The sequence below is a fragment of the Geospiza fortis genome, unplaced genomic scaffold (genome assembly GCF_000277835.1).
Source record: "Geospiza fortis unplaced genomic scaffold, GeoFor_1.0 scaffold148, whole genome shotgun sequence".
NCBI lineage: Eukaryota > Metazoa > Chordata > Aves > Passeriformes > Thraupidae > Geospiza > Geospiza fortis.
The window spans coordinates 175,046-186,563 of record NW_005054655.1 but is presented as its reverse complement, the minus strand read 5'-3'; the positions used below and the strand labels follow the sequence as shown (position 1 = coordinate 186,563).

Sequence of the window (11,518 nt, the reverse complement as noted above, 5' to 3'; positions counted from 1 at the left end):
TATCCCACCATGAGCCAAGCAGCACTTTGAGCCCTTCCTGCCTGAGCTGAGCTTTGATCTCACTCTGTGCTGGGGATGCAGCTCCTCACTGCTGCTCCAGGAATTGTTTCTCATCTCTGCTGGTTCATTCCCTGCAGGGATTTGGGACATGCAGGGCTCTCCTCTCCCAGGAAAACCCCAACCATGGAGCTGCATTGGGCCTCCACAATTCTTCCTTCCTCACCAGAGGGAGCAAGCAAAGCAGGGTTTGGATTTATTGATGCCCAGAGATCTCCCAGGGCCTGGAGGGGCTCCAGGAGAGCTGAAGAGGGACTGGGGACAAGGCCTGCAGGGACAGGAGCCAGGGAATGGCTCCCACTGGGAAAGGGGAGATTGGGCTGGCATCTTGGCAAGGAATTCCTGGCTGGGCTGGAATTCCCAGATTTGCTGGGGCTGCCCCTGGATCCCTGGCAGTGCCCAAGGCCAGGCTGGATCCACCTGGGACAGCGGGAGGTGTCCCTGCCCATGGTAGGGGTGGGACTGGATGGGATTTAGGATCCCTTGCACTCAAAGCATTCCAGGATTTTATGTCACAGGGACATCTAACATCACAACAAACCCTCACACGGGGACAGCTGTGTCACACTGAGGATCTGCCACATTTCACATGAGAAAAAACAGGATTAACCTATCCAGGAAGAAGAGCTGGGATTGGATGACAGCTGAGCAGAAGCTCCCAGAACTCCCAAATTTTACATTTAAGCTCCACCTACATCGCTCTCACAGCGCCTTCTCTTTTAATCTTCATTTTCTCTTTCAGCCATCAGGACAGAGAGGGGAGAGCGGGTCCTGGAGCCAGTTAATGGAAGCGAGGAAAACTGGCTCCAAGAAGTGTCTCTGAGCCCTTCAGCAGACTGTTTTAATCCCCCTGTTAACCAACAATATGGAGAGCTATTCGAGATCTCCCCGTTCCTGCCGAGGACTGCAGAGCTGTACATTAATTGCTGTCTCTGGAGTGCCTTGGACAGAAGGAGGGAGGGAAATGCCAAGCATTATATTATTAACTCCTGTGCCTGGGCGTGTGCTCAGCACAGCTCCACATCTCAGTCAGAGCCCACTTGGAAACAACAGCTCAGGGGGTGCTCAGGAGCCAGGACTGCACCCAGGGATGGGAAGGGAGCAGCTCCAGGCAGGTGGCACAGAGCGGGTGACAGGGAAAGCAAAACCAGCTGTTCACGAGGTTAACAACATCTGGCTGCCCTCAGCCAGCTCTGGGCGGCAGGTTTTGGTGCAGGATCGGCGGGGAAGGGTTGGAAAGCTGCTCAGCTCTGAGCCTGAGTCCTCCTCATTTGGGAAAAGGTGTGAGGGATCTTTGCTGGGTGTTCCACAAGGAATTCCCATGGAAGCACCAGGGATCTGTCCTGTCACTGTGCCCTTCCAAACCACCGGGGCCAGCCCCCAAATTTCCATGTTCTCTGCATCTCCTCCACTCCCAGCTGCCAAAGCCATGGGTTCCAGAGGCTGTGGGATGTGCTGGGCCTGGAATCAGCCGTGGCCCAGCTCTCCCAGCTCCTGTACTCACATGTTTGGCAGCAACTCTGGAAGAGCCGACGATGTTCCCGTTAGTGTCCAAGACATCGATTCCCTCCTCCAGCTCCGTGTGCCTCATCAGGACCACGTTGCAGATGTTGGCACTGGCTGAGGAGGAGAAAGGCAGGAGGATCAGCCCTTCTCAATCCCCACTGGCAGCTTCTGTTTGCCCTGACTCCAGATTTCCTCCCCTCAGTCTGCTGAGGTGAATTGCTCTGATCCCCCAAAAAAATATGGGATTCTCAAGGAGAATAATAACCAATTTTTTTCCTCTGCGGCAAAAAGAGAAGGTCTAGTGCAAGACGTCCTTGCCTGTGCTTGGAACTAGATGGTCTTTAGGTCCTTTCCAGCCCAAACCATTCCGTGATTTCACACATTTTAGGGGAAAAATGGCTCCGTGCACCTTCTGACCCCTCCTCCTGGCCCAGCCTGTGGATTTTGAGGCCTCGAGATGACCCCAAATTCTTTCTCTCAAGTCTGACCAAGAGCTGGGTTTGAGCACCACGTGCAGCCCCTCCTCTCACTCAGGCACTCCCCAACTTCTCCCAGAGAAAAGCTGCTCATTCCCACAAAACTTTTGGGCTGATCAAGTGGCATTTTCCAGCACCCCCCACACCACATTTCCCTGCAAACTTTCCACCCAGAACTGAGACAAACCCACTGTTGCTGCAAGCACCAGTGCCTTCCAAAAATGTGTTTCTGCACTGCTTGATGGGTTAATATTCGCTAATTAATCTCAATTCATGTCATATAACAAATGTCTAATTTTTTGAGGGTGGTGGGTGGGTGAGCCCTCTCTGAAGGCAGCTCTGTGCAATCAAGGATGATTTGTGGTGACAAATGCTCCTTCCACTCGAGAGGGAGAGGAACACACACACACGCACACTCTGTCTCTCTCTTTAATATTCCAACGACCAGACCACTCTTCCCATCTATCAAAATATCTGTGTTCCCAACCCCTCAGCTCCCGAATCCCAGAGAAAAAAACAAAACAAGGCCTTTCATTTAGAGAAAGTTTAGCCCCTGTGTTTTTCGTCGTTTTTAACACTCGTACGCCCCGTCCTTCTCGCTGTCAATCAAAACCGAGCAGATCAGAGAGCCCAGCAGAGCTGCTCTGGCCAGGGATGCCCTGGCACAGAGTTCCTGACAGACTCAGGATGGGGTGGCCAGCCCTGACGCTCCCAAGATGCTTTCCCAAGGCTCTGGGTTCCCTGCCCTGGTCCCAAAGCCAAAAGCTGCTTCCGTGGTTTGTCTGAGACAAGGCGCTCACGTAGCCGCTCCCCTTCTGCTTTCTGAGAGAGCAGAAACGCTGCTAATTATGGCTAAACTTGGATTGCATGGATGTCTCAAACGCACGAGGGTGGGGGGGGGAGAAATAAATAAATTTCTGTGCAGACAAAGTCATCTGCGGGATTTGGGAAGGGATTGTGGTGATGGAAACTGCGGCTGTGAAAGCACGCTGAGGAAACGGGGCTCGGGCTCCACACCAAGGCACCACCCCACTCCTGGTGTTTGTAGGGATTCTTTCTATCCCAGGATGCTTTCCACACTCTAAATCTGTCCTTGGGCATCACCTAAACACAACAATTTTACCCACACACACAAAAAAAAAAGCCCAAGGAGAAGAAATCCTTCCTCCCTCTCCCCTCCAATGAGGATCTTTCCATCAGCTTCAACTTCCTTCAGATCAGGGTTGGGATGGGATTTTTGGGGTTTTCTGAGGTTTTTTAGCTGTTAACATCTCCAGTACAAAGCACACTCTCACCAGTGACACTCTGGCCTTGGGGCCAGCTGTTCACACCCAGTTCTGGGGAAGAAAAGGGCGAATTGCGTTCCTCGAATTCCCAATGGCACCAAGGCCCTTCACCTCCTCACCTCTGAGCAAGGATGATCCAGCCCTTCCCTGCTCAGATTCAGGCTCCAAGAGCTCCTTCACTTCCCTGCTTTTCCAGGGAACCCCTTCAGCCCTGAGGATGCCCCAAGCCCGATCCCAAACCCCTTTTCCAGCCCCCGGCTCTGCAGGGCCTTGGCTGCTCCTCCAGGAGCTGCTCCCCTGGCTTGGTTTCCTGGATCCAACCCCTGGTCCTGGGTGGGATTTTTTGGACAATTTGGGGGTTTTTCAGCTGGAAAATTAACCTTGGGAGGGGGTGAGGGCAGGGCCTGACCCAGCAGCACTGGTGTTAAGGTGTCCTCCAGGCAGAGCTGCTGCAGGTGGGCATTCCCTGATGGTGCAAACACAACCTTCACACAGACCTCTCTGAGGGCTCCAAGACCTTCCCCAGCACCCATCCCAGCTTCCCAAAGCTCTGTGGAGCCCTCAGAACATCCCTGCTGGAGTTTGGGCTGCCTTCCACCCCAGCAGCAGCTGCCCCTCCCGTGGTAACTTGGGATGGGACCCTCAAGCCTGGATGTCCCCCCAGTTTTCCAGCTGCCCCCCAGCAGCACGGCCCTGGGGGTCAGTGCAGAGGGAGGCAAGGAAGGGATGGGGAAAACCCTCTAATTTCACAGAATCACAGAATTCTTAAGGCTGAAAAGGATCTCTAAGATCACCAAGTCCAACCATCACTGCCAAACCCACCAGCCCATCCCCGAGCACCATATCTGTGGGGTTTTTGCAGCAAGGACTTTACCCCAGTGTTTGGCTTTTCACGTAGAAATAGAGAATTTCTGCCTTTCTGCTGGGGGCTGGAGGCTCAAAAAGAATTGGGAGACAACTTTTAATGAAGGGTTTGTCCAGGTCTGCAAAGCACAAACCAGCAATTAGTGGGAGGATCCCTGATGCCCTGGCCCATAACGAAGCAAGACAAATAAAACATTAGCTGGGGAATTAATTACAGGCTAAACAAATTAATTATGGGTCCTCAATCAATGCCAACACAAACACCTTGGTGTGAAAGCAGATCAACCCTGAGGCAAGGATTTCCTGCCTGCCTTTGACCCAAACACCCCTCAGAGCTGCCTCCTGGGGCTGGAACTCATCCCTTGTGCTCTCCAGGTTGTAAAACCCCAAGGAAAGCTGGATCCCCCTAAAATAGATCCCAGAAAAGTCCCAGGAAAACAGCAACAATGGCCACAGATCCCTGGTGTACAAGGAAAATGTTCAGTGCAACGCCCAGAGCACAACCCCTGTCCCCTCTGCTCTGCAGGCAGGGCAGGCAGCTGCTTTTGTGGCAGAAAAGGGGAAAAAATCCAGGAATTTGGGAATTGAGGGCTGGAGGGACACAAAACCCAGTTCTCTGCTAAAAAAGGAGCAGAAAGGCCAGAGAAAGCAAGAGCAGCAGACAGGTAAAGGGGCTCAGGAGAGCTCTGAGGTTGTGGCACTTGCACAGCAAAGGAAAAACCTGAAAGGAAAATTTGGCATTATATGGCTGAAAAGGGAACCTGGAACCGGGAGCAAACCCCATTTTTTTAGTGATTTTGCACCATCTCTGTAAATAAACAAGCTTACACAAAAAATTACCCCAAAGCCGCTGGTGATTTCTTCAGGGCTAAAATAACTCAGCATGTGCTGGAGGTTGGAACCACAACCCAGCAAAGGCTGGGTCCAGAGCATCCCTGCCCTCAAACACGGGGCTGACAAAACCCCAGTAAATGCTCCACCAAGCCAGGAGCAGCCTCAGTGCTGCACACACTTGGGGCTGCTCTTAACCAGTGACCCTCAGAAATCTGCACATTCAGGGCAGAACCATTTCTCTGCATTTTATTGCAAAATAACCCCAGTGCTGCTGCTTATTCGAAGATTTAACACAGCTCAACCCAGATCCTGCAAATGAAATCCTCTCAGGCTGGAATGGTCGAGGACCACTCAGTGCTGATCACTTCTGAAGCTGTTTCAGAGTGCAAAATGCAGCTGAAAAGCCTGAGGAGCTGCCTCCACCAGCATTTTTTTGCCAAAATTCTGCTTTGCAGAGTCCCATCCCTGCCTGCCCCAGCTCGGGGACCACCACTGGGGGGACACGAGCAGCAACGGAGGAGCTGTGTCCATCCCAGTGACTTCTGGGCACCTGCAGGTTTGCAGCCACCCCCTGGAATACAAAGAAAAGGAATTTTTCCTTACCGACAGCGGGGAATGGCACAAACCTCTGGATCAGCAGCCGCGTGGCCGGGGTAAACTTGTTGGCTCTCTGGATCAGAACATTAAGGCCCACCTTGGAATGGAGAAAAGCAAACCAGAGGAGCAGAGAGTTAACGACCAGCAGCAGGGCAGATGGCACAGTCTGGGGTCCCTCCCCATGAAAAGGTGTTTGAGAACTAAACCTCCCCCAGCTGCAGGGTTTGGCTGTGTTGGGCTCAACCCTTTAGTCAATACAGGGCTAAATCCAATTGTTGAGCTTAAAACAAGGGTTGAACCCAACCTTTGGGCTTAAATGAAGAGTTGAACCCAACCTTTGGGCTTAAATGAAGTATTGAACCCAATTCTTGGGTTTAAATGAAGGATTGAACCCAGCTCTTGGGTTTAAATGAAGGGTTCAACCCAACCTTTGGGCTTAAATGAAGAGTTGAACCCAACCTTTGGGCTTTAATGAAGAATTGAACCCAACCTTTGGGCTTAAATGAAGAATTGAACCCAACCTTTGGGCTTTAATGAAGTATTGAACCCAGCTCTTGGGTTTAAATGAAGGATTGAACCCCGCTCCTGGATTTAAATGAAGGGTTGAACCCAACCTTTGGGCTTAAATGAAGGGTTGAACCCAATTCTTGGGTTTAAATGTAGGGTTGAACCCAATTCTTGGGTTTAAATGAAGGTTTGAACCCAACTCTTGGGTTTAAATGAAGGTTTGAACCCAACCTTTGGGCTTAAATGAAGGGTTGAACCCAGCTTAAGTTTTTATGAAGTGTTGAACCCAGCCACTGGATGGAACCCAAACATTTGGTTTAAATGAAGGTTTGAACCAAACCCTTGGGTTTAAATGAAGGATTGAACCCAACAATTGGGTTTATCCAAAGTGCTGAACCCAACCACTGGATTGAACCAAACCACTGGGTTTAAATGAAGGGTTAAACTGTTGGGTTTAAATGAAGGTTTGAAGCCAACTCTTGGCTTTAAATGAAGGGTTGAACCCAGCTTGTGTTTGTATGAAGCTTTGAACCCAACCATTGGATGGAACCCAAACATTTGGTTTAAATGAAGGATGAACCCAACCCTTGGGCTTCCAAGAAGGGTTGAACCCAACTCTTGGGTTTAAATGAAGGATTGAACCCAAACTTTGGGCTTAAAAGAAAGGCTGAACCCAACTCTTGGGTTTATATGAAAAGCTGAACCCAACCTGTTTAAATGAAGGAAGGATGGATGGCATTGAACCCAACTCTAAGAAAGGCTGAACCCAACTCTTGGGTTTATATGAAAAGCTGAACCCAACCTTTGGGTTTAAATGAAGGATTGAACCAAACCACTGGGTTTAAATGAAGGGTTGAACTTTTGGGTTTAAATGAAGAGTTGAACCCATCACTGGGTTTAAATTAAGGATTGAATCCAGCTATTGGGTTTACACCAAGCCTTGAAGCCAATGGTTGGATTGCACCTCGGTTTAAATGAAGGATTGAACCCAGCCGTTTGGTTTATATGGGAGGTTGAACCCAACCATTGGGTTTAAACCCTTCCCAGCTAAAAGATAAGCCAGAACCCATTCCAAAGCCTCCAGTCCTTCTGGAATTGCCCTTGGCTGGATTTTTGCCCAGGTCACCATCATTTTCCCCATCCACCATAAAATCCTTGGGACTGGCAGTCCTCACCTAGCTGGGAAAAACCCAAATTTCAGTGGTGGTGGTGGTGGCCCAGCACAATGAATTCCTTCTCCAAGGGTCTGGACTACACAACCCCATCCAGTGCCAACATTTGAGCTGTAAAGTTTATTATAATCATGGATTTATTTTTGTTGCCTTGTCCCATCCTTGAGTAATGCAGAACTCTCCGTAGTTTTTCATGGATCTGGGTCATTGTGGATGTTCATAGAAACATAGAGGAGTCGCTGCCTCCTGACTCTCACATTGATAATGCTGAAAGCTGGGAGAATTTCCATCAAAACTGGCTTCATGCACATGTGGGGTTAAAAATTAACCAAATCTATTCATGGGGAATGACTTCTGTCTTTAAATTACTCTTCCTCGCAATATTTCTCTTTTTCATCCCTCCTAAAAAAACCCCAAATGCACAAACTAAACAAAACAGCCCCAACCTGGGAATTTTCAGCTGGAAATGGAAGCCTTGAGAAATATATGGCCAAAGTGTTTTCAGCCCAAAATGCAGCAAAATTAAAAAGTTTTTAAAAATCAGCCAAAACCAAAAAGCTGCCAGAAAAGAGCAATTTTTTTGTTTGTTTGTTTTGGTTTTTTTTTTTTTTTTTTTGGAGGGGGGGTTTAAAAAGCAAAGAGAAGCCTGGGAGAAGATATTTTGCAGGCTGCTGCATTACACATGCACATCCCAGCTCATCCCAGCGTGCCAGAGGCTGGGAGGAAGAGGAGGAGAAGCACAACTGCGGGGCAAGCCCTGCATGAGCACAGGGCTGCTTCTCCAGCCCCAGGAAATATTTCCAGAGCCTTTCACAAGGTTTTCACCCAGACCCAAGCAGGAACTCCTCCTCTTGCCCTCAGCAAATGCACCCCTAGAGCTGAGTCCAAGAGAGCCATGATGACTCTGCTTAGTCTGGACAGCAGTGAGGGCTTGTCTTGAACTTCTCCCCCCTCAAAAATGACTGAATTATTATTATTTTTTAAAATTTTCTAATTGTTAGGATGAGTCTTTTCAAAGTCTGAACACCTCCAGAAACTGTAGCGCAGCCTAAAATGTGTGGCTTTAAGAGGAGCCAGTTTTAAGCCTGGCTTTGCTGGTCTGCCCCATGGATTTGGGTATTTAGTCTGGATATGGTTAATCTGCGCCCATGACAAATTTTATTGGGTTTGCAGCCCCTGCTTGGAGGTTTGGTGGAGGATTTGACAATGAAGTGGAAGAGCAGCAGCGTTTGAAAGAGAAAAGCTGAGTCTGGGAGAGCCACCACTGCGAGGGCAGTGAAATAAAATCATTTTACTTCCAGATTTAATGTGATGAACTCAGTCCCCACTTACAGCACCCCCCCTGCTGGGAACATGAAATTAAATGTCGCTGGAGATTAAATCCCATCTCCCAAACCCTCAACACAAGGGCTGGATATAGGAAACTAATGAGGGTTTGTTTTCTACAGTTTGGAAATTGCTGTAGCTGATCTGTGAACTCCTTCCCACGGGCCATGAGGTGGGATGAGGGTAAACAGGGCAGGAACTGCTCAACCTCAGGCCACCAAAGCTAAAGGGTCATCAAGGTGATGTTAATGAGTTTAATTACTTGGGATTGGCCAAAGGACACTGTTGAGGCAAATTCATCATTAAAGACCAACGCCAGGTTAATTATTGTGACCATCACCCAGCCACTGAGCAGGGTCTGCAGCACTGGTGATGGAAACATGGAACAGAACCAGGGGGATTCACCCCACCAACCTGGCACAACCGCAGGGTCACTGAGGCTGGAAAAGCCCTCCAAGACTGAGCCAGCCATCCCCAGCACTGCCAGGGCCACCACTGCCTCATGTCCCCAAGTGCCACATCCACAGGGCTGTGAAATCCCCCCAGGGATGGGGATCAGCCAGCCCTGCCCTGGGCAGCTGTGCTTGACAACCTTTGGTGAAGGAATTCCTCCTGACATCCAACCTAAACCTTCCCTGGCACAGCCTGAAGCTGAGCCTATCCTGTGGGTCCCTTTGCAGCTCAGCTTCTCTGGGCAGCCTGCTCCAGAGTTTGACAGAACTCCAGAACGGTTTGGGTGGGAAGGGACCTTAAAGAACACCCAAGGCAGGGACACCTCCCACTGTCCCAGGGTGCTCCAAGCCCCCATGTCCAACCTGGCCTGGGACACTGCCAGGGATGGGGAGTTATCCGTGGTGCACATTCTCATACTGTGACCCAGAATGAATCCAGGTTTCTCCAACTGCCTGGTTTGCTGAGGTTTCCTCCTCCAGAGCACTCCCTTGATGTGGCTGAGGGAGCTGGGGGAGCAGGACACACCGACACAGGGCTGGACACAGGGATACAGGGCTGGACACAGGGACACAGGGCTGGACACAGGGACACATAAGTGGACACATGGATGGACATAGGGACACAGGGCTGGACACACAGACACATGACTGGACACAGGGACACAAGAGTGGACACAGGGATAGACTCATGCTGACCGGACACAGGAATATGTGACTGGACACAGGGACACAGGGCTGGACACAGAAACACAGGGCTGGACACAGGGACACATGGCTGGACACAGGGACACATAAGTGGACACATGAGTGGACACAGGGACACACAGCTGGACACACAGACACATGACTGGACACAGGGACACAAGAATGGACACAGGGATAGATTCATGCTGACCGGACACAGGAATATGTGACTGGACACAGGGACACAGGGCTGGACACAGGGATATGTGACAGGACACAGGGACACATGAGTGCACACAGGCACATGAGTGGACACAGGGACACATGGCTGGACACAGGGACACGAGTGGACACATGGCTGGACATAGGCTCACATGGCTGGACACAGGAACACATGGCTGGACACACAGACACATGGCTGGACACAAGGACACATAAGTGGACACATGGCTGGACATAGGGACACATGAGTGGACATACGGACGCATGAGTGGACACAGGGACACAAGCGTGGACATAGGGATAGATTCATGCTGACCGGACACAGGAATACATGACTAGACACAGGGACACATGAGTGGACACACAGACACATGAGTGGACACAGGGATGTGTGACTGGACACAGGGACACACAGCTGGACCCACGGACACATGGCTGGACACAGGGATACGTGACACCAACACTTAACATCCCTCAACACAAAACCGGGATCAAACATGGCCAGTGGGAGAGAAACCTCACCCAGGGCTCTGCTGTGCCTCTGGCAGCACTCTGCCCTTCCTCCCTCCTCCTCCTCCTCAAGGGCCAAGAATTCCTGCCATTTCTTTAGCTCCCTTTTGTTTCAGCATCACCAACATTCCCTCAGCAGAACGTTTGTGATGCCACCGCACTTTGAAGCAGAACCATCAGATGCTGTCAGAGACCAACGTTTCTGATTCCTTTTCTTCTCCTTCTTGTCTCACAAAGTTCTGACCTCATGTCTACCAAGACACCAATTCTAAAACCACAGGAATTTAAAAAAAAATCCCTGTTTTTTCTGCCTTTTTGTGAAGAGTTTTGAAGCCTGAGAGATGGTTTTGAATCCCTGACATTGGCAATGGCCAAGCCCACACCTCTTAAACCCAGCCTAGAGAAGTAAATCCATCCAAGGAGTTATTTCATTTCATATTGGGAGGGAATTTTTATAAAATAGAGGAATCTCAGGAGTCCAGAGAGGATTAGCTGGTAGATGACACCACCCAAATGTTCCTTCATGGACTGTGCTGGAGAAATCTCCACTGATTTAGGGGATTTAACTCCAGGGCATCCCTGAGCGCTGCAGCTGGAGCTGGCTGTTCAAGTGACCTGGAAAGTCAACTTGGAAAGAGGGACTGGCTCCAAAGGAGGTTATCCCTCATTCCCCAGTCACCAGATTGGATTAGAACTAATTGGATCTGATGAGTCCCATCCAGCCAAGCTGGAGAAAAGAGCATTAGGAGAAGGAAGGAAAAAACTCATTCATTAGGGCTGGGAGGTGAAGATGGAGGCAGAGAGATGGAAAACTGGGCTCTTTCCCAACTGGAGCTTTCCCAAGCCAAGGAGAACAGAATGGAAGAGTCTAAGGGAAGGGAAAGCAATCAGGATCCGAGTGGGGAAGGAACTTGGAGCGGAGCAAGAGTAAGGGAAGGAGGAAACATCACTCCCAAGACAATTCCAGCAGGGATGGCCACAGCAGCCCCACAGCTGGATGCTTCAAGGGAAGAGAAGGGTGCAGT

General features: G+C 50.1%; 1 protein-coding gene across 1 annotated transcript in view; it reads right to left on the bottom strand.

Moving 5' to 3' along the window:
- The window catches only part of SFXN5 (sideroflexin 5), a 101,605-nt gene that overhangs the window by 36,519 nt on the left and 53,568 nt on the right, over positions 1 to 11,518 (bottom strand). Inside the window, exons 10-11 of the mRNA XM_031064918.1 lie at positions 5,627 to 5,717; positions 1,562 to 1,677 (exon numbers count right to left, since the gene is read on the bottom strand). Coding sequence (XP_030920778.1) covers positions 1,562 to 1,677; positions 5,627 to 5,717 — 207 coding nt within the window. The remainder of the gene's footprint in view (positions 1 to 1,561; positions 1,678 to 5,626; positions 5,718 to 11,518) is intronic.